Source organism: Cannabis sativa, chromosome 6 (assembly GCF_029168945.1).
Source record: "Cannabis sativa cultivar Pink pepper isolate KNU-18-1 chromosome 6, ASM2916894v1, whole genome shotgun sequence".
Classification (NCBI taxonomy): domain Eukaryota; kingdom Viridiplantae; phylum Streptophyta; class Magnoliopsida; order Rosales; family Cannabaceae; genus Cannabis; species Cannabis sativa.
In genome coordinates, this window is record NC_083606.1 from 6,433,728 (window position 1) to 6,458,147 (window position 24,420).

At 31.2% G+C, this 24,420-nt stretch overlaps 1 protein-coding gene across 1 annotated transcript; it reads right to left on the reverse strand.

Annotated features, from left to right (window-relative positions):
• Positions 1-1,224: 1,224 nt before the first annotated feature.
• Positions 1,225-3,673, reverse strand: LOC115724885 (tetraspanin-8). The gene is made up of 2 exons (XM_030654250.2): positions 2,771-3,673; positions 1,225-1,797 (listed from the first exon to the last, which is right to left on the reverse strand). Exons 1-2 carry the CDS (start codon positions 3,275-3,277, stop codon positions 1,498-1,500), a joined length of 807 nt encoding a protein of 268 aa, XP_030510110.1. The 5' UTR covers positions 3,278-3,673; the 3' UTR covers positions 1,225-1,497.
• Between the last annotated feature and the right edge of the window lie 20,747 nt (positions 3,674-24,420).

Sequence of the window (24,420 nt, forward strand, 5' to 3'; positions counted from 1 at the left end):
GCGATACTGACACATAGGAGAGTGCTAGGCACCACTGGTGCCCTTTAGCATTTCTCTAAAAACCATGGTAGAAAATTCAATTGACATTTAGTATCAGGTATTAGAATTTTTATTGATTTTCTTTAATGTCATAGCTCAATATCCCTATTGATCCCTAACTTTGAAATCAAATAATGGTAGAATTAATGTGATCAATGATCATTTAAAAGCATTAAACTAATCATTTAATTCCAACCACTATGATCGGCTAAAAAAGGAAAATACTTGAGATTTTTTCTTTGTAAAGGTAAAGAAAATAATTGAGATTTAGAAGAAAACCAAGATGTTGATTAATTCAATTAATGACATTATTTGGGTCGGGTTTAATTTAGAAGAATGAAAATATAAGAGTAATAATAAAAATAAAAATGAAATAAAATTTAGGATGTATAAAAATAAATTGATAAAAAAATTATGAATTTTTTTCATTCCTTCTATTTCAAAATGGAATAATCATTCTAACAAAATAGTAGAAAAATCATTTCATTAGAATAACATTCTAATACGTGGGGTATGGTTGGAGGTAATGAAATGGAATGAAAGGAAACAATTTTCAACTTTTTTTGTAGAATGACTATTCCATTTTGAAATTGGAGGAAAGACCATTCCAATGCATGCAAGAAAAAATTTAATAATTATTTTATCAATTTTTTTTATATATTTTAAATCTTATTTCATTCTATTCCTATTCTCATTCTTATTGCTATATTTTCATTCCTCCCAACCAAACGCCACCGAAAATACAATCAAATGAAAATTATTTCACCTTAGTTTTTAAAAAAGATAAGCTTTCAAGAAAATCTCTTAACTAATAAATGGTAAAAATAGTCCCTTTTTTCACTTTCCTAATTTAGTTGAGACAAAAAATAAAATATCAATCTTTCAACCAACTAAATCAACTAAACTACCTTTCAAAAAAAAATCAACTAAACTAAGATCATGAAGTTCATCTCTTGAAACTCAATCAACTAAGATAGAGAAAAAAAAAAAAACTTAAAAAAAAAATCAAGAAAAAAAAATATGAAAGGCATTACAGACCACAAAGTAGAGCAAAAGGAAAAGTCAAAAAGGAAAATATCTTCAGAACAATTAATTCCAACTACATAAGACATAACAGAGGACAACATAGTAAAATCAAACATACAAGACAGTAGTTATCAACATAAGACATACCCAAACACAGAATTCAGTAACTAAAATAGTATCAATTAAATGATGGAACCAAGAAATGAAATATCAACATACAATAAACTCCACTGATCACATAACAAATTTTAATACAAGAAAGAAAAATATGGTCTGAAAGTAAAAATGAAAGCATAGTAAGTACAAAGCTTTACAGGAGAACCAACAAAATGGTTACTTAAGCATAGAATTCACCCAACCAGTGAAGTTTTTGCCTAAGCATACTACATCCTACTAGCTAAAGCAGCAGCAGCAGCCATGCCCGCTCGCCGCTTATCGCTTCCAGTAAGCATTGTCATTCCTGTTGTTCCTGAACGCGCAGCAGCCAACCGAGTAAACAATGATGAGGAATATGAGGAACACAATGTTGACCACTGCCACCTTCTTCCAGTCACTCCTAAGGTTGTCAAGCAGTCCAGCCTTGCATGACTGGCAATTAAAGCACAGAGTATTCGGGTCGTTGCCCCACGCAGAGCAGTCGGGGTTTGTCGAGTTTATAGTTGCGGTTGTTGTCCATTGTGTAGGGCTCACATAGGTGAAGCCACATTCATCGGCTGGCTTACAGCAACCAGACTGCAGATAAAGAAAAAAACAATAGTTTAGGAACCATGTTATCATCTTTGAATATGGTTTCAAGTGTTTGAACAATTGGAAACCTAATCAGAACATAGGTTCAAAAAGTAAATTCTAAACAAAGTAACCAACTAAGAGAATAATATCCATGCAAAATTGAAAATTCTACTTTTACTATTATTTGGTTAGAGAGCACAAAATTGAAATCTAAACCACACCACCTCACATTTTGAAACCAACCCATCAAAGCACTTTAAGGGACAACAAATTTGATCACTTTCGTTAGTATTCAAAAAGAAATAAAAGGGACAACAAAACAAAGTTCATTAGATTTTAAAAGAAAAAGCATTGTCAAATGACATACCAAAACTAATAGTGCAAAGGGGTTGAAATAAAAAATAGAATAGCTTTTTAAAAAGAGAAAAGCCTTTTAATCATCCTCAAATCAAAAACCATGTTCTAAATCAAAGAACTAATACATCACAAAAACAAACAATGAAATGTTAAAGTTGGTAATAAGACATATCAAACATTTTCCATAGAGAAAAAGTGAGATTGGGGCTCAAATCTACAAAAGATTATATAAAGTGGGGTTTTTATTTCCTTCTTTTAACTTATAGATGTCATGATTAAGAACCCTTTACTTTAACTTCAACACAAAAAAGGTGTCTCTCAACTAACTTCACTTTATGAATTGAAAAAAATGAAAACTTCAAGAAAAGAGAGAATCTTTTAAGGGAAAAAGAAATTAGATAAAGAAGTTCATCAACTCAATCATGCAACATGAAAAAATTAAACCAAACACCAACAGAAATTCAAAGATCACTGAAAAGAAAAACTTGCAGAGATGGAGATCTAAACTAACAAAACTTCACCACAAGAAAAACATGTATTCCAATGATTTAAATAAACATCAAAAAGATGAAAAGAAGCCAGATCTTAAAAACCAAGAAAAGTTGAAAGCTTTGTATACCTGAAGAGCATTCAAATTCTCTTTATAAAACTCTGTGACAGTATCATTGAGATGTTTCTGAGAGAAAGAAGAACAGACTTTTCCATCAATAAGACAACTCTTGATTTTGTTCCAGTTCTTGGGACTGTTGACTCTTTTCTGCAACCAGTTAGAGTAATCACCAAGCCTATACTCCTTATAACCCCTTTCAGAGACAACTCTTCCAGCCCCTTTGTTAGTAACAACAAAGGCAAAAATAGTGAAAGAGAAGAGAATAACAATGAGTAGAAACATAACAAGTAGGTAAATCCAAAGAAGCCATGAAACTCTGCAAAAAGCCCCAATAATTCCAGCAAGAGAAACAAGCATGAGAAAAACCCCAAGAACAATTACAGGGGTATCAAGAAACTTCTCACACTCGCTATCCCCTTGGTTTCTCAGCCATACTCCACCGATTATGATCGGAATTGCAAGAAGGAATGTGGCGATGTTGAGGATTCCGATCAAGTTGTTGCTACAACGAACCATGGTTTTTGAGAGAGACCCAGATGAGAAAAAAAGTTGGGAATGAAGATTGAGATGAAAAAATGAGGACCCAAAAGGTGTATGAAGTGGTTGGTTATCGAAAACGGTTTCAAGTTCGGTTCTTGAAATTTTCGAAATGAAAAGAAATAGAGGGTTTGTTAGTGGGTTATATAGGAAGAAAAAAAAAAAGATCGAATTTTTAAGAAAGAAAGTTCGTGGAATTTGAGAATTTTAAGAGATCGATTTTACGCGGAAAGCATTATATGAGGTTTTGACTAGAAATTCGATATTTAAACGCAACTACCATTGATGATGATGATGAAGGTCCTTTTGGGTTTGTCTTTTTCTTTAATATTTTCTTTCCTACCTTCTTACATGTGATAATGATGCTATTTATTTACATTATTTTAGTTAATTAATGTTATTTACTTATTTTATAATATACTATTTTTAATTTTTCTTATCAATTAAGTTTTTTTTGAAAAATAGTGAAAAAATAATTAAAAGTGGACATTTAATTACAGATATATTAAAATTGTAATTACCAAATGTAATTACAACTTGGGCTAGGATTTTATTTATTTTATGTTTGAATTAATTAATGACAACGAAGCCAACCAAAAAAAGTAGTAAACAGAAGAAATGACCTTTTAGTTACTTAAATAAAGAAAAAACATTCCAGCAAATAATATTGGAATAATATTTTTTTTTAAAAGGGGATTAATAATTTTTAAGGAATAATATTAATAATTAACTGGTCAAATTTTGCTTACTAAAAAATGAGCAAGGTCAATATTGTGTCATTAATGAATCTATAATAATAATAATAATAATAATAATAATAATAATAATGAATCTATTTTGCTTGTGATTTTCCCTTTTTTTTAATTGAAAAACAGACACGTCCTACGGGACTAGATCTCACACGTTATTTTATTTCTTATTTTTTAATTAATAATAAGCCATATAAACAACAAAACCAAAAAGTTTCAATACTTTTTTTCTTTTTTATTTTCAAAAAGTAACAATACTTTTGGTTAGCAATGTATTTTCATCTTTGATTATGATTAAAAAAAGTGTAATATGTTCTCTCTTTTGTTTATCAATGCAAATTTTGTTACCATTATATTGTTGAAAATAAGGATAAAATAGGTTTTTTCTAATTTAGAAGAAAATTTAATTTTGACTTGAATGTAAATAAGTGTGTATCGTGCTATGTTGTGCCATGTTAGATCATAAAAAAATAATTAGGTCACATCGTGTCATGCTATAAAAAAATACGGATTGTAGTGTGTAGAATAATATTACAAAGTAGGCTCGATATGGCCTGTAAGTCCAGTAATTTCATGTCATGCTCAAATTTGTAACGTACTTTATTTGGATTAGCCTGTTTTTCTTAAATAGACCAACTTATTTTGTTATATAGGCTCAAATTCATGTTTTATATTTTTGTATTTTTGTTACAATTGATGAGTTAAATATTACAATTTATGTATATTTATAATTTTGATTACTTCAATATCTTTTTTAATAATAATTACACATAATACATAATTATATGAAGGGTAAATTGCGGCATAAATACTTAATGTTTCCGATTTTATACACTTAAATACCTATTGTTTATTTTTGGTGGCAAAAATACTTAATGTTACAATTCTCTTACACCGTTACTACCACTTCCGTTATTAACTCATAAATATAGATACGTGGAGGGCTCAAATGCATTACATATATTTATTTTATTTTAAAATTCAATATTCTTAATATAAAAAATTAAATATTACTTGTTTTTTTTTTTAAAAAAAAAATAAGAGAGTTGCAATACTAAATTACCATAGCTGAGTGAACTGGTGTAGTATATGGAACATGATTATCGAATTGAAGTGCCAACATCTTGTGAAAATTGTTAATGAGAACACATGATTTTTTAAATAAGTAGCATTTAGTTTCTGATGTTAAGAATATTAAGTTTTAAAATAAAATAAAAATAAATGTAATGCATTTGAACCTTTCACGTGTCTATATTTATGAGTTAACGGAAGTACTGGCAGTAACAGTGTAAGAGAATTGTAACATTATGTATTTTTGCCACCAAAAATAAACATTAAGTATTTAAGTGTATAAAATCGAAAACATTAAGTATTTATGCCACAATTTACCCTTATATAAAATATAATTATAATTATTATAATTTAAATATTATTATTATTTTAATTGATAAATAATTATTTATTATTGTTATTATAATTAAATTATTATGTTTTTTTAATGTGTGATGATTTCTAGTTAATTTATTTATGGTTAGATGTCGTATTTCGAGTTTATTGTATTATTTTAAGCCTAAACTCATATTTTTTGTATTGTGTCTAAACATATATTTTGTTATAGGACTATGTTTGTGCCAGTTTCATATCCTATCAAAGTTTGATCCATAGTTTTTTTTTTTTTTTTTTTTTGAAACGGATTTGATCCATAGTTTGAATAACGTGAGAAACAATTAATTTAAATATTATATTTGAATGTGTGCAGCTTTTTAGATTTTCAATGTTTTGGTTACCTTTTCTCAGCCAAAAAACTATATATTTATATATGTTTTGGTTACCTTCTAATCAAAGAGTATATACACTGAACAGAGGAAAATAAAGCAACAAGTATGGAAACTATTTACTTTAACACTTTCAATCTTTGTGACTTATCTATTCTATTTAATACCTGATTTCAATTTTGGTGCCTTTTTAACATGTTTCTCTTCGTGTAATTATAGGGTAATTGTGATTAGAATTAGAGGTAGGTACTTATAGAGGTGGAATCTTGTAATAGCTATATTCAATAATAGTTATTAAAATAGTAAAAAAAAAATTAAAATAAAAAGTCATTTTTATTATTTATGTTCTAATTATTTTATTATGTATTCAATTATTTTAATAATATTTTATAACTTAAATTTAATAAATATACATTAATTTAATAAAATAATAATATTTTTTTAATTAAAAAATAACAAATGTATATTAAATTTTTGTTCCTTTTTCTATAAAATATATTAAGAAGTGACCTTGTGACAATATTGGACATTTGAAAATTGAGGGTACTAGAGATGCATTTGAATTAGCAATTTCCCATAATTTATACTTGTTATCATTAGTGAAAGTGAATTAATTTCCACAAGTTTTATACCTGTTTCAATTAATTGTATAATATTTCTTTTTCAGGTTGAATAAGACTTATCATAATTTTTTTGTATATTTTTTTTCAAAGGAGTACCAATTAATCAACAGAAACACAGCCCAGTGATTTTGATTTTGTTAAAGACTGACAGATACGTACTTGGAACTAATGAATTCATTCCCTGATAAAGTTACTATTTTATCCTCCCAAACCCCAAAACAAACAACGACTCTTATCTTTTTCAATCCAAACAAACACGCCATAACATAACCATCACATTTTTATTTTACATTTATAAAAGTCAAAGCTGAATTTGAAACGGTCAATATTGGGGTTGTCATTTTTTATTAATTAAATAATTAATTACTATTCCCAATAAGCTTAAAATTTAAAACACGCCTTCTTTCATGTTCATCTTCTTCTCCGCACTTAATTTTAATTTAATTTAGCCGTTGCATTGTCCTTTACCACAGTCTATTGCGTGTTCACCATCCGCCTACACACGTGGAACTCCTCAATTTATTATTATTATTATTAGTTAAAATTCAAAAATAAATAAAAGGATTTTTTTTTTTTTGCCAATTAAACTCCCTCAATTAATTAATGATAAAATTTATGTCATCATCTATTTTTCACAATTAATTATTAGTATAGACAGTTTTTATGTAAATGTGTCAAATTTATATTAGTACACTTAATATTATTATTTAAAAAATATAAAAATTATTTTAAATTTTAATATATATATTTTAAATATTTTATTTTTATTTTTATAATTTTATTTGATTTAAAAATAAATTCTGAAAATAATTTTTAATAATAATATTAACTGTGTCAATATAAATGTATTATGTGTACAAGAGTGTCATAAGCAACTCATAGTAACAGTTAACTGGATGACACCTTAAATTAGGGGTGGGCATCATCCAATCCAATCCAATTGAACCGAATCAATCCAATCCAATCCAATTAAAAAAAGTTGGATATCCAATTACAATTGGATTGGATTGGATTGGATGCTAAAAGTTGGATTCTAATTGGATTGGATCGGTTATTGGATATCAATCTCAAAATTCAATTAAAAACCGATTCAATCCAATTACATTTATATATATTAAAAAATTATTTATATAATAAAAAATATTGAAAAATATAATAAATATTTATTATATTTTTATTAGATTTTTTTGTATGTTGAATTTATAACACTTGATTGTTTAGTGTATTTATTTTCATAATATTTTGTTCTATTTTATTACTTAGAAATATTATTGTTTTAATTATTTAAAACTTTTAGCTACAATACACTTGTAAGAATAGTATATTTATGAAGTATTAAACTTAAATAAAAAGTGATACTTAGTTTTTTACGTATTTTTCTTTATATTTTTAAGCTAATATTCAAATTTAGGTGTGTAATTGGATATCCAATTAAAAAACCGATCCAATCCAATTGGTAATTGGATTGGATTGGATTTTGAGGTCTAATTGGATTGGATCGAATGATGATTTTCCAAATCCAATTACTAATTGGATTGGATCGGATGAGGAAAAAAATATTGGATTGGATCGGATGCCCACCCCTACCTTAAATTTACTATCAGCTCAGTAGTTTGGAGGATTTTACAGCTAAAAATTGGAGCTTGGAAAGTTAAATGCAAGTAAAACGACAGTTAGATGGGTTTAGCCGCCAAAAACTCTAAATAAAACTCGTAAGTAATTTGTAGTGTAAATTTAGCTCTCAATTGTAGATAAATTAATGTCCCCGTTTCAAGCCTCAATTGGGTCTTCTCCCACAGATTTATGGCTCTTATACATAAGTACGTTACTCTTGGATGCTTCCTGAATTGACGACTGACCCTACAGATCAATACGAATATTTCCAGTGTGCTTTATCCTCACTCACACGCTTCCATCCTTACTCCAGGTCAAACACGCTTAACTGTAGAGTTCTTTCTGTTAGACTTTTATTTGGGCTTACATTAAATTTTATTGGTTTTATTAAAACTTGGGTTGATTGGATAGTTCTTTGCTGTGTTAGCCCATGTTGTTGGTGATCAATTGTTAATGGGCTTAGCATCTGTGAGTAAAGTCTAGGTGAAACAGAAGTGTGGGCTTTTCTAGTTGACTGAAGCCTTTGATGAGCAGGCCCAGCCCAACTAGGGTTTTGTAGCTAAGTCCCCTCCCTAACTCTATAAATACATATTGTCTCATCACAATAGTATACCTTTTGATAATCAGATAAATAAACTGCTTCTGATTTAGAGATCTAGGGAGGAAGACTTAGTTGATAGTATTGCACTATCAAATTGGAGTAACTGCTGTGGATCAGTCAGAGATAATTGCTATGGATCAATCAGGTACACATACCTAATTATTATATCTTACTATTGTGTTCTATGTTATATACAAATAGATCTTGGGTTAATTGTTAATTTATATAACATGTGGTATCAGATTGCCTATTGTATATGATTTAGAACCTATAATTTGTATAACCATTAATATGTATATGTTAATTTTCTTCAATTACATATTAATTTCGTTATTATTTTATGTTGAATTTTTTGTTCTTAAATCTTAAAACTTTAGGGGTTTTGTTTATCATCAAATTCTCGTTCTATTGATATATTACATGCATGAAATCATTGTGTATATTAAGAGAATTTTAACTTTAAAGTTTTAGGGTTTATATAATTATAATATGAAATTATAATTTGTGTTTTTTGATTTTATTGTTTTTAATTTAAAATTGATTATAGATATCTCATTCTTAATTGTTTATGAATGTTCTTCAATGATTAATTTTGAATTTTGATCAAGATTGATATCCAAGTAATTTTTTTTTTATGTTCTTTATTTTTTGGATCAATCAGCTTTTCTTTAGATCTATTTTTTTTAGCAATTAATAGCCGAAATTAGAGACATAGATCTATTAGAAATTGTAAACCAATCAAAATCCCTCTTTTTCCCCTCCGTTTCGTCACTTTTATGGCCGGAATTTCATCCCGACCCGACCGGGTTTGAACCGGGTCGCACAAGATCCATGTTGCAGCCATGGAAGCTGCTGGAGGTTGAAGACAACCCGCTGGGACGAAGCCCACTCGCGGCTGCCGGAGAGTGAGAGAGAGTGAGGTAGTTTCGTGACTCCGTTTTCGACGATTCTTTTTTCCAGCATTATTAGAATTTGATTTCTGATTTTTTGGTGATTTTTAATTAATTTTTTGACGTAATTTAATAATTATTATTATTTTAATGATAATTATGCAGTTAAAAAATTATTAAAAATAATTTTTGATGATTTTTCAAAATCCGTAAATCATAGAATTTTTTTTGAATTTCTTCTCGTTCCATATGACATAGTCACTCTCTTATTTAATTTATTTTGACTATGTAGTCTCCACCAATTTTCTTATATTCACATCTTTTGATTATTTGTTGTTCTAAAATTTTAAAACTTGATTGTTTGATGTAAAAATAATGTGTTATGGTGGACACTTTATTTTTTTATTATCAATATATTACAAGCAATTTATATATAACTTTTTAAAAATTTGGTTGAAAATTATTAAATTTTTAATGATTATTTTATCACCAAATTTCATATGTTATAGAAAATATTTATTTTGGTTGGCTATATGTGTAATTACTTGCCCAAAGGTAGTAGTTATATATATTAGTTCACATTCCATGAAGTGAGTTAATATTAAATGTATATATTTTAATTATTTGCCCAAAGGTAATAATTTAAATATATAAATTTATTATTAGTTTTTTTTGCTTGAATTAATACATATTTTTAAGAAATTTATTTGCCCAAAGGTAATAAAATTCTTAAATGATATGTATTTTTTTCTTTGTTGTTAACTTCATGAAGGTAGATCATGTGTGTGTTATATTCTCACCCCAAAGGGGAGTTTATAATGACCAGTTGACTCTACAATATTTTCTAATGCATTGCTCATATTGCTTATTCAAGTTTTAATTTTTTGGATTTTTCGGTCTCCTTTCTGCGAACAACAATAACGTTTTTATCTGAATTCTGAATGCTTCCAACTTTAAGACATGGAAACGAGATGTGAAAATTACTTTAGGCATAATAGATTTGGACTTATGCCTTCGAGAAGAAAAACTCCGTCGATCTTACCGACTCCGCATAACCGCCTGCAGAACTCATCATGCACTATGGGAAAAGTCAAGTCGTCTTAGTCTTCTTACTATGAAAAGATCAATTCCTGAACATCTTTTAGTGGTTTGCCAAACACCACAAATGCCAAAGAGTTTTTCAATGCTGTAGAAAAACTATATGACACTGGTGAAAACGCTGAAGTTGGACATCTTATGGATAAAATGACAACCATTCAGTTTGATAAATCAAAGGAGTGCTAGATTTTATTTTGAAAATTATTATTCTTCAGTCCGAGTTGAAAGATCATAATATTCCTCTTCCTGACTTTTACACCATTCTTCAAGTTCTTCATGAACTTCTTACTTCTTTTAGCTTTACCAAGACAACCTAAACACTTATAGTAAAATATGGAGTGTTAATAACCTTATTTCTCAGTATATAGCTGAAACAAGCAAGCTAATAGAATGAGAAGAATGAATCTTCTCACTTTGTTTCTCAACTCAAGCCCAACAAAGGATAAAGAAAATATGAAAAGAAGCAACCACAACCAGGGGCTAAGGGATCTCAGAAAGCCAAGTGAGAGGGAGTCAATGCTTACAATGGACACTTATATTGGAGTTGACGTTATTTATGTTGGCACATTAATTCTTGAATTACGCTTAGTGTTCAGATTGTTTTGAACAGTACTTTATTGATTCCTACTTTTAAAGTAATTCAGTTTCGCTTCCGCTTTTAGTTAAACAATAATTTTCTTTTCCTTTTGCCAATTATAGTGTTAACATTATGTTTGACTCCGAATAATTGGAAACTGTTTTTACTCTGATATTCTTTTCAAATTATCATTGACTTCCTTAGCTTCCTTTTTCAATGCTATGAATATTGTGGGTAAGAAATCTTATATTAAGATAACATCCTTATTATTCTGGCACGATAAATCGGGTCATATTTCTAAAGAAAGAATTGATCGATTACTTCTAGCTAAAATTCTTTCTCCTGTTGATGTTTCTGGTTGTGATACTTGTGCTGATTGTACTGGTGAAAAATTGACTAAAATAAGAAAGCAGACTGCTATCTATAGTCACTCTTTATAAGAGATTATCCACACTGACATTAGTGGACCTTATTCCACCACGTTGTGCAGAAACAAGTATTTATCACTTTTATCAATGATTTTTCTCGTTATGGATTCACCTATTTAATTAAAGAAAAATCTGACGCCCTTGATAAATTCAAAATTTTTTGAAATGCGAAGAGTCATCAAAGTTGTTCATTCTGATCGTGGAGGAGAATATTATGGTCGTTATACAGAATCTAAACAACACATGAGGCCTTTTGCTGAATATTTTCCAGAAAATTGTGTAGTTTCTCAATACAATATGTCAAGTTCACTGAGAAAAATGGCGCTGCTGAAAGGAGAAATCGCACTCTCATGGATATGGTGAGAAACATGATGAGTAGAACAAATCTTCCAGAATTTTTATGGGGTGACGCACTTATGACTGCAACTTATATTTTAAATCATGTTCCCGCAAGAATCGTTCCCAGACCCCTTTTGAGTTGTGGACTGGGCGGAAGCCTAGTCTGAATCATCTTCGTGTATGGGGTTGTCCAGCTGAAGTAAAGTTTTATGATCCTAATTTGAAAAAGTTAGATCCGAGAACAAATCGTTGTTATTTCATTGGTTATCCAATGCGCTCAAAAGGATATCGCTTTTACTGTCCTACTCGTGGTACGCGAATTGTTGAATCTCAGACTGCTAAATTTCTGGAATTTGATGTTGCTGAAAATATTACTTCACCATCTCTTGAAATGGAGGAGTCATCTAAAGGAAATTTTATTCCTATCTCTTTTTCAAGAGATGATAATAATAGCAGTCTTATTCTTACTCTAGTTGATAACACTCCCATTGTTGATGAATATATTGCTCCCGATATCGAAGATGATGAAGGTCCTATTATTGATGAAGGGCCTATTAATGATGAAGCTCCTATTGTTAATGAGAATCCTGTTATTGAAGAAATTCCAGTTGTGGAAGATGTTATTCAAAACAATGATCAACAAAGAGAAGTTATTCCAGAAGTACCTCCTCTAAGAAGATCTCAGAGACAAAAGAAGTCAACAAAGTGTCATGATAATTTTGTTTATCTTGGAGAAGGAGAATATGATATTGATCATTTTGTGGATCCTGTCACTTTTAGTGAAGCACTTAATAGTCCACAATCTTCAAAATGGTTAGCAGCTACGGATGATGAGATCGACTCCATGAAGAAAAATGGTGTATGGGAGCTAGTTTTATTACCTGATGGTTTTAAACCAATAGGTTGTAAGTGGATTTTAAAGGCTAAAAGGGATAAAAAGGGACAGATTGAAAGGTTTAAAGCGCGTTTAGTGGCTAAAGGCTTTACTCAAAGAGAAGGTATTGATTACACTGAAACTTTCTCACCTGTTTCCACTAAAGATTCATTCAGAATTATTATGGCCTTAGTTGCGCATTTTGATTTAGAGTTGCATCAAATGGATGTTAAAACTGCTTTTCTGAATGGAGAATTGAATGAGGAAGTCTATATGTCTCAACCTGAAGGCTACAAGGAGAATGGAAAAGAACACTTGGTTTGCAAGTTGAAACGATCCATTTATGGTCTCAAACAGGCATCTCGCCAGTGGTACTTGAAGTTTGATAAGGTTGTGTCACTGTTGGGTTTCATCGAGAACAAGTTTGACTAGTGTATTTATATGAAGATCAGTGGGAGTCATCATATTTTTTCTTGTTCTTTATGTAGATGATATTTTACTTGCCAGCAGTGATTTGTCATTACTAAATGAGACCAAAAGTTTTTTATCTACCAATTTTGATATGAAAGATCTTGGAGAGGCATCTTTAGTTTTGGAGATTGAGATTTATCATGATAAGAATTGAAAAGTTCTTGGCTTATCTCAAGAAGCTTACAATAATCGTGTGCTCAAAAGGTTCAACATGGATTTGTGTAAAGCTGGTTTTGTTCCTATTTTGAAAGGGACAAATTTACTAAGCAACATTGTCCTAAGAACGACTTGGAAAGAGGAGCAATGAAGAACATCCCTTATGCAAGTGTAGTAGGGAGTTTGATGTATGCTCAGGTTTGCACTCGACCTGACATAGTTTTCGTAGTCAATGTTCTTGGGAGATATTTATCTGATCTTGGTCTTGATCATTGGGTTGCAGCCAAGAAAGTTTTGAGATATTTGCAAAGAACGAAGAGTTTTATGCTTGTGTATAAGCAGGTTGACAATCTTCGAGTTGTTGGTTATTCAGATTCAGATTTTGGTGGTTGTGTAGATGATTTAAAGTCAACTTCTGGCTATATTTTCACCTTGGCAGGTGCTGCTATTTCTTGGAAGAGTGTCAAACAGACTTTGATCACGTCATCTACTATGTATGCTGAGTTTGTTGCATGTTATGGGGCATCTTTGCAAGCTTTGTGGCTGAAGAATTTTATTTCGGAGATACGAGTGGTTGATTCTATTTCCACACCTATGCTAATCTATTGTGATAATAGTATTGTTGTTTTCTTTTCAAAGAATAATGAGATTAGTAGTGCTTCTAAATATAAGGAAATAAAGTATCTCACTATTAAAGACTTGGTTAAGAAAGGAGACATTGTGATAGAATATTGAAAGACCAAGTTGATGTTTGCAGATCCTCTAACCAAAGGATTAAGTGCCATATTGTTTGATAAACATGTTTTTGATATAGGCATTTTATAATCTTTTGCTCCTTTGGGTTAGTGGGAGTTTCTTGCTTTATCTTTTGAGATTACATTTATATGTAATTTACTTGTTGATGTTATGAACTACTTTGTGGGCCAATATTTTTTGATTATTGGATGTTTATGCTTTCAGTTAGGCTTTGTTATATTCTCGAGAATAATTGAATTGAAAGCATGTAGTTCATATCTTGTTGTGATCATTGTATTTTAAGTATATTTACTAAATAACAATGATATGTTGTTGGCTTAATTCTTTAAGCATATTTAGTGACACTAACTTATTTTAAGTGGTGTATGATGAATTTCACTGGCTTATTTATTAAGCATCACGGTATCAGTGAAATTGAGGACTGATAAGGATATTATGTTATTTTATATTGATCACATGTTGAACATAATTCCTTACCACACTACTAGACTTATTGACCATGTCGATTTAATACTTTGGTATTTGTGATTATGAATGTCTTTTGTTGAGCTAAAAACAATATGACTGTCATAGTTCATTATCAAAGGTTAAATTGGACCGGTATGTTGAGATGCTATCAGAGAACTATCATTTTTTAAAGTGGCCACAAATGTTTTCTTGTTGTTCAACCCATGAGTCGTTTTCAAATAAAATTATTTTGATATATAATATATATGTATTAAAATCAATGTAGCCCAAGTGGGAGAATGTTAGACTTTTATTTGGGCTTACATTAAATTTTATTGGTTTTATTAAAACTTGGGTTGATTGGATAGTTCTTTGCTGTGTTAGCCCATGTTGTTGGTGATCAATTGTTAATGGGCTTAGCATCTGTGAGTAAAGTCTAGGTGAAGCAGAAGTGTGGGCTTTTCTAGTTGACTGAAGCCTTTGATGAGCAGGCCCAGCCCAACTAGGGTTTTGTAGCTAAGTCCCCTCCCTAACTCTATAAATACATATTGTCTCATCACAATAGTATACCTTTTGATAATCAGATAAATAAACTGCTTCTGATTTAGAGATCTAGGGAGGAAGACTTAGTTGATAGTATTGCACTATCAAATTGGAGTAATCATTGTGGATCGATCGTAGATAATTGCTATGGATCAATCAGGTACACATACCTAATTATTATATCTTACTATTGTGTTCTATGTTATATACAAATAGATCTTGGGTTAATTGTTAATTTATATAACACTTTCGTGATGAGCTACTAAAAAATAAGATGCACATTGTTGATATAGGTAGTACCAATCAATCCATTAAGTTCTCTTCAAGTGTATAGTCTCATATCTACACAATCTAAGAATCATCACATTTGACCTTCCCTAGGTAATGTGGGATTACACAGCTTACCCGGTATTTTTTCTTACGGAGGACGGGACTACTTACTATCACATAAATACTTAATTTTAATTTTTAACGTTACTTAAGTTATATTTTTGGAGTTGTATCTAAGTCATTATCTACATATCATTCTTTTATTGGTATATTTAAATAATTTTTTTTTAAAAAATAAAAATATAATAACCTAGATCAAATAGTATTATCACATGATTATTGACTTAACACTTAACAATTAAGTAACTATAAAAATTCTAAAAAAAATAATAAGTATTATTATTATAAAAAATTAAATTTAAATATTTATACTACAAATTATTTTAATATTAAATTATTATTTAACATACATATAAATTATTGCTCATAAAAAACAAAATATTAGAGTAATATTACAATTGGATCCCATTAGATTAACCTCTGCTTATAACTGTTTATTTAACTAGTTCTTCTTTTTTTTTTCTTTTTCTTTTCTTTTCTATTTTTTTTTTTTTTTTGAAACTAGTTCTTTAAAAAAGAATAGATCATAAATTCACAATTAATACAATTTAATTTTCAACTTTATTACAAGATTCTATTGCTTCAAAAATGGTATCTACAAGGAATTACAAAGTAAAAACCACTTTTTGGACATATAGTGAAAAAAATAAACGACATAAAAGATAAGAAGTTTGTATATTATTTAATATTTATTGTGGCTGACAAAATATAAGTGGAATTATTTATCAACCCTTTTTTTAACGCATTAAATGATTAAGAAAGAGATTTATGAGTTGAAATTCTTTTCAAGCTGACAAACGCTTCCACTAAAAATCAATAATAATAATAATGTGCATTAATGGAAGAGGTCATAAATTAGCATAATTTTTCTCCGGAAAAAATTCAAGTGCAAGAACGGTCCACAGAAGTAAGAACACATAATAATTATTAAATTGCTGCATAATCTTCAATAGTGTCATATAGTTAGGAGTAATTTGTGGTTAAATCATACAAACTTTTAATTCACTTACAATTAATTTTCCAATCTTAAATTTTGGTAGAAAAACTCCCAAACCTCTACTTCTTTTAGCAAATTAAAAGTGTCATCTATAACAGTAGTTATGGGACAGTATAAATTATCCCACAAGTAAATAAATATACAAGTATCGCGTTCATATTAGTCTATATAATTATTTGAATTTAAAAAGTGATTAAAGATATTTCAAAGTTGTTGAGATATTCTCTCAAGTAGTTGAGAGATTTCCTCATAAATATCAGTAACTGAATTCATTTATAGATATTTATTTATTTAAATAATTAAATATAATTTTGTTTATCGAAAAAGAAATAGTGAAATGCAGAAATGAAGAGATTGAGATTTTTTACGTGGTTCCAGTGTTAATTAACATTAGTTCCAAGTTAGTCTATTAGCCTCTTAAGGAGTTTTTGATATGTTTACAATATTTTTGTAAGAAATCCTAACTCTATACTCTAAGTTTCTTGTTGTGCTAAAATTCGATATATGCAAGTGCACGTAGTCATAAACAAGTAATACAATGATAAGTAACGAGTATCGTTGATTAAAGCTCAAATTTGCACATTTTAAGTCTTTAATTATAGGCATAAAATTAATTTAATTAGATTTTTTTTTTATAGTTTTAATTGTAAAATTATTTTGATTGAAATTATTTAATTTATTTTAATTTTATGCCATTTTTCAGATTTAGAGTAAAAATGATAAAATCATGGAAGCAAAGGATTATGGATTAAGGCCTATTTGATTTCCATCTCAAAATTTTGGCCCAAGTACATTCTAAAAGGCCACCACGTGATCAGTGCACTAATAGATATGAAGTCAACTTTGGAAACAAAATAGCCACGTAGACCTATGTTCTCTTCACATCCAGCAGTTGCAACTCACAAGGTGAAGTCATATTCCACGCTTCACGTCCAGATCCACTCTTCGGCCCACATTTGATGCGGACCCCTATTCAATGATGAGATTACTCCGCTAACACCATCTTTCAGCTTTTATTGCCACTAAATCAACTAAAGTGGTACACGAAAATGCTAGTTTTGTGAGCAGTAATTCTCTATAAATAGGACCCAAAACTATTGTGAAAGGCATCAGATTTTACCTAGAGTTATTATACCAAAATTGTATCTTTTCTTTCTTTCTTCTTTATTTTGTTTTATTAATTTTGGTGTAAAGACAATGCTTTTTCTAGGATAATTTCTTTGGCAAGACTCAAGTGTAAGTTCATGCAATTTTTATTCTTCTAATATATTGATTCTCTTTGTTCTTCATTTTCACATTTGTTATATTAAATTTCTCTTCTTCTTAATTACACTTTAAATTTAATAGTACCTTTTATATAAGTTCAGTCATGCTTTTCTTATGTAAGTTAGACTATTAATTATTAAAGTGTTTATTATATTATATGATTTTTACTGCATTCTGCCGATGGTATTTTGTCGATTTAAATTATATAATATGATAGTATTTTTAGAAGTAGTATTAATTTAATTAGAGAACATATTTTTGTAGTAAGCTTAATCATACACATTTTTCCAACTATAATTAATGGTGTAGAATTATAGTTGAGGTTAAGGAATCAATTTTATTAGGAAAATATAATTGCATGTACAAAGCTTGTGTCTTCCATAATCATTTTCTGATCACTTCTCATTTTAATTACTTGTTTAATTTTTGAAAATTATTTTCTCAATATTCTCACATCACATTCAAGGTTCTTATTTTATTCTCGTAAAATTACTAACAATCCTTTTGAGTGTATTTTTCCTCCCTGTGGATACGACATATAGCCCGTTTACTATCGCGACCGCAGTGTAACTAATTGGGCGACATCAATCGTCCCCACAAGGACTGTATAAATAAAATTTCTATTGCAAAAGTTAATTACCAAGTAAAATGCCTAAAAACCAAATTGAAATGATTAATGATTCAACTAAATGAACAAGAAAATAAGTAAATTAACTCAAAAGTGGATGCAAGATGAAAATAAAAATGAGTTGTAAACTATTGAATCCCCTTATGTTTAGTAGAAACTGTGCGTTTTGCTGCAGCAAAACGTTAGCAAAAATCCCAGGTTGACAAGAACTTCAATAAAGTGCATAAAACTCTTCCAAATTTTATGCAATCAATCTTTGAACCTAATCAAACATATTCCTATGCCGATTGAGCTCACGAATACCATTTCCAAGCACAGTTCTCAAATATTACACAAGGATATAACATATTCCTACGTTATCTCTAATCTAATCTAATAAGATTAAGAACTTGTGTCATCCAAGTTAAGTTCATTACATTTAACCTTTCCAGAATTAAATATAACTCAACATCGAGCTATTGGTGGCCAATCAATATCAAGAAATTAACATAAAGCACACTTGAATGAACATGAGAATTTTTACTAAATATTTGCATAAGAAAATTACTAAACTAAAACATAAGGTTCTTCAACAATTCAAACCATAAAAAGTTTAGCTCATAGCTAACTTATAAACCACCATTACAATGTAAAATTCAGCCATGGAGTTTGAATGCTAGACTTAGAGAGGAGAAAAGAAAGAAATAACAAATAACAATAGAGGAGAAGTTTTCCAAAAGGTAGATGCTGAAAGCTTGTCGTCCTTCTCCTCTTTTCTCTTCCTTTTTCTTCTTCTTTTTTTTTTCTCTCTTTCTTGCTCTGTACGAACAGAGGTTCTATGGCAGAATTCTTTCTTTCCTTTTTCTTCTATTTTTTGACAACGGAGGCTTCTCTCTTCAAGAGAACATTTTAGGTTTTGTACCCTTTCCCAACATAAACCCTACACATGGTATGGATCTAGTCTCTCCAAGTATTTGCTCCAGCCACCACTCTTAGAATGCCATGTCATCTCCACAAATTCCACCACATTTAATGAAGTGCCAGCTCATATTTTGTCCAAACAATTTACCCAACTTGCTACTGACATGTTTGCTGCAGCAAAAGCTTCACAGAATTTCAGCAAAGTTAACAACTTGACTAACTTGCTATTTTCTTTGCCAATTTATACACAAGCATTATTGATTTCTAACTAACAGCTTCAAATTACACACATAAACATAAAACACTGAAACTTTCACAAATTAAAAGACAAAACAACTAAAATGACACACAATTGCATAAAAAACATGTTTACAGTGATATCAAATAACTCTTTACTCAAGAGTTATCAATAATCAATATAAATAGTCCGTCCTCCAATTATTAGTTCATAATTAGAGTTGGTCAAAATTATCATTATATCCTTCTAATTATCTCTTGATTTCTTATGTACCATTAATTCAATGTGAACAGTTAATCTATAATTCAATTATAGATTTTGATCCAACTGTTAGCACTCTCAAAATTAACACTATAAGAGAATTAATATCGATCCTTCTGAAAAGCTTAGATGTCAATATTGTATAACATATTTCCAACCACTCATGTTATTAAGCTCCCAAAATAGAAGTTGTAAGAATCATCTTTTGTGAGAAACTTTAACGAGTGAAGTCAAAGAACTCAATAAACACAAATAGGAGTTCATGTATACTCAAGATTCAGACTGATCTACAAATGATCATTTTTGTGATATGAATAACTCTTTCATGGTAAACGACATGTTAATGAAAGATGTTAATTTATATCGGTGGAGTCATGTATAATCAAATTATATACAACACCTTTGCTACACGTCTATCCACACATATGTGATTCGAATTAAAATCAGACACACTAGAGTATAGTGTATAGTAAACCGTACTTGATAATTCCATATTAAAGATTTCTTACTTTAATACACTACCAACTTATTTTATTTATTTTGTATAATCTTAATTCTCTTGTACGATCTTACAAGATTATATCCATATAACTAAAGAATTTTTATATATTTATTCATTATACTTCTATAATTAATGTATTTATTTATTTTATAATTGTATTTCATATATTTTATAATATATTATCTATTAATTACTAACTTTTAGGATATAAATTCTAACATCCTCAACCTCAGCCACTTGTAACAGGATACCAAGAATGAGTCACCGGAATCTTTCCTCAAACAAGTTTGGAATCAAGTCCACCTCCCATCTAGAACCATCCATTTTGAGCAAGTTAAACATAGTGGCCTCTCTATTAGAGATGGCCATAGGATTTGAACTATTGGGCTGTCATGGTTTCCCTAACACAGGAACATTCCTTTCATTACCAAGACACCAACACACACCTTTCGACGCATACTCTTGAGATTCCCAAATGCTGTGCCACACAAAACTTATAGTAGATCCAAGATGAGCCGAAAGAAAGTTACTATTTGGAAAATATCTAGTTTTTGTAGAGAGTGAAAGCAGGAAAGAAAAGAGAGAAAGAGAATGCAAAGAAAGCTCACTGTATTCAACTGAAGAAGAGAGTATATATACAGATACAAAAACAGAGCAATTAGCTCATAACAGAAAACAGTTGATAACCACTAACTAACTAACAGAAAACTAACAGAAAAACTAACTAACAGACTTGAAGTGTGTTAACATCCCCCCTCAAACGAAAAGGGGTTTCTGCCATTTTCAGTTTGGACTTCAAATACAGAAATCTGTCCTTGGATAGTGGTTTAGTGAGCATGTCAGCCACTTGATCATGACTTGGAACGTATCGAACTGAGAGACTTTTGGCCAAAATTTGATCCCTGACAAAGTGCAAATCTATCTCAATGTGCTTCGATCTGGCATGAAAAACTGGGTTCGCAGCTAAGGCTGATGCTCCCTGATTGTCGACCCAAACAACAGGACAGTGAGGTAACTGAATTTGCAGCTCAGAGAGTAAAGAACCAATCCATTTTAACTCTGCTGCAGTGTTTGCCAGAGCACGAAATTCACTCTCAGTACTTGACCGAGCTACAACACTTTGTTTCTTGGCTGACCATGAGATTAAGTTGTCTCCCAAAAACACAACATAGCCTCCTGTGGACTTTCTATCATCAACACAACTGGCCCAATCAGCATCAGAGTAACTCTGTAAAGTGAGATCTTTGGTTGGTTTCAGCAATAACCCATCTGTAATTGTGCCTTTAAGGTATCTGAGTAATCGTTTACAGGCCTCCCAATGTGAAACAGTAGGCTCTTTGAGAAATTGGCTAAGTTTGTTAACTACAAATGCTACATCAGGTCGTGTTAAAGAGAGATACTGTAAAGCCCCTACAGTACTTCTATACAGAGTTGGATCTTCAAACACCTCTGCATCATGGAGAGAGAGCTTTGTTGTGTTGGAAATTGGATTGGAACACACCTTTGCACCTTCCATATGAACTTTAACTAAGAGATCTGTGATGTATTTTGTTTGAGACAAAAACATGCCCCTGTGATCTCTGAAAATTTCAACACCAAGAAAATAGTGTACATCACCTAAGTCCTTGAGAGAAAATTCTTTATTCAGATCAGTGATCAACCGTTTGATAAGATTCTGGTTAGGGCCTGTGACAAGGATGTCATCAACGTAGACAAGGAGAATAATGAGAGTGTCACCCGATCCATGAACAAACAATGAAGCATCAGATCTCGAACTAGTGAAACCCCACTGCAGCAAACTTGTTTTGAGCTTGTCATTCCAGGCTCGAGGAGCCTGTTTCAGTCCATAAAGGGCTTTGTGAAGGAGGCATACATGGTCAGGTTTGGACTGATCAACAAATCCAGGAGGCTGTTTCATAAACACAGTTTCAGTGAGCAAGCCATTGAGGAAGGCATTGCTAACATCAAGCTGAGTTACTTTCCAATTAGAACTAACAGCCAGAGAGAGTACAGTACGAACTGTAACAGGCTTAACCACAGGAGAAAAAGTCTCCTCATAATCAATGCCAGGAGCTTGAAGATATCCTTTAGCTACTAACCTTGACTTGAACCTGTCAAGTGATCCATCCGCATTCAACTTGATCTTATGAACCCATTTGTTGTCGATAATATGCATTCCAGATTGTTTGGGAACCAAGGTCCAGGTGCCAGCTTTCTTGAGTGCATGAACCTCAGTTTGCATAGAGTTGAGCCACTGAGGGTCTTTGAGAGCCATTTGTAGAGACTTTGGTTCAGAGGGTAGTAGGGACTCGGGAAGAGGGTGCTTTGTGGCTAGATAAGCTTTGGGCTTGGAAATGCCATTTTTTGATCGAGTTACCATGGGATGAGTGTTTAGGACAGGGATAGAAGCTGCAGGTGTTGAGACAATGGTGGAGGTCTGGGATAGGGTCATATTTGGTGGATTTGTGGGATTATTTTCGATGGGAGAGGGTACAGAGGCACCAGTGTCTAAGGGAAGGATTCTGGGTGTTTCTGGTGGCATTACAGGGTGGAAACTAAGGGTGTTGGTGTTTGTAGTATGGTCTGAGAGAGGCAAAGGGTGATTTTCTGGGATTGGTTGTAAGCTTTGAGGCCTTTGTGGTACATGTTGTGGCTCTACAGCAGCTGTGGGGACCATTGGCTCAGTGTTTCGAGGAAAAGGACCAACAGGGACCACATTAGTACAAGTTTTAGTAGAAAAAGTAGCAGTAGGATGCATAAAAGTGGTTTCAGTAGGTACCTGTTCAGTATGGGAGTGATGAGTCATGCCAGGATAGTGTGTCTCATTGAATATGACATGTCTAGCAATGAAAACTCGACCATTTTTATTCTCACAGATATAGCCTCTATGTGCAGGTGAGTATCCCAAAAATAAGCATTCATCAGATCGATATTCCAACTTGTGAGAATTATAAGGCCTTAAGTGTGGCCAGCAGGCACATCCAAAGGACTTCAAGATAGAATAGTCAGGCTTTCTGTGAAATAAACACTCATAGGGGCTGATATTATCAATTACAGGTGTTGGCAGCCTGTTGATAGTGTAAGTAGCACACTGAAAAGCATGCCACCAGTATCTTAAACCCAAATTGGCTTGAGCTAAAAGTGTTAAGCCCGTTTCAGTGATGTGACGATGCTTCCTTTCTGCTCTACCATTCTGTTGGTGAGTATGAGGACATGGATGAGAGAACAAGATGCCCTGATCAGCTAGAAACCTAGCAAACGGTTTATACTCACCACCACCATCTGCCATGACACTTTTAATGGGTAACCCAAACTGTTTTTCAACCATACTCTTGAATTGAATAAACAATTCGAAGGCTTGAGATTTGACTTTCATTGGATAGATCCATGTAAAGCGACTATAGTCATCCAAGAAATGAATATAGTAACGAAAGCCATCTTTGGAGGGTTCAAAGGAAGGCCCCCAAAGATCAGTATGTATGAGGGCAAGTGGTTGAGTGGCTCTTTTAGTGGAATTAGGGAAGGGAAGTCTATGACTTTTCCCTTGCTGACAAGCATTGCAGAATTGAAAGTTCTTTAAGGTGCCTGTGTGTGGAATAGTGGGTAGAAGTTTCTGTAATGTGGACATAGCTGGATGTCCCAACTTACAGTGCCAGAGATTGATATCAGAGGAATGGGAAACATGAAAAATGGACTGCTCATTGGGAGAAAGAAAAGCTTCATTTATTGAATTTGTGTTACAAGATTTGTGTGTACTAGCACACTTAGGATTACAATTGCATTCTGTATTACAGATACAAGCATTGGATGAAGACTCAGAAGTAACAAGGTTACATTGCAGAGAGGATCGTGTGGGACTTGAGGAATCACCAAGAAGGTAAAGACCATCTCTAGCTTTCCCTTTGAGCAGTACAGACCCTGTTGTCTTGTCCTTGACAAAGCACCAATTTTTGTGAAATTCAAGGAAAACGTCATTATCTTCGACAAGCTTAGAAACAC

What these genes read in the sequence shown, in the direction of transcription:
- LOC115724885 (XM_030654250.2), bottom strand. Translation starts at nt 3,277, where the DNA reads ATGGTTCGTTGTAGCAACAACTTGATCGGAATCCTCAACATCGCCACA. An exon ending in AGAATTTGAATGCTCTTCAG is followed by an intron (nt 1,798 to 2,770) that starts GTATACAAAGCT and finishes CTTTATCTGCAG; the next exon opens with TCTGGTTGCTGTAAGCCAGC.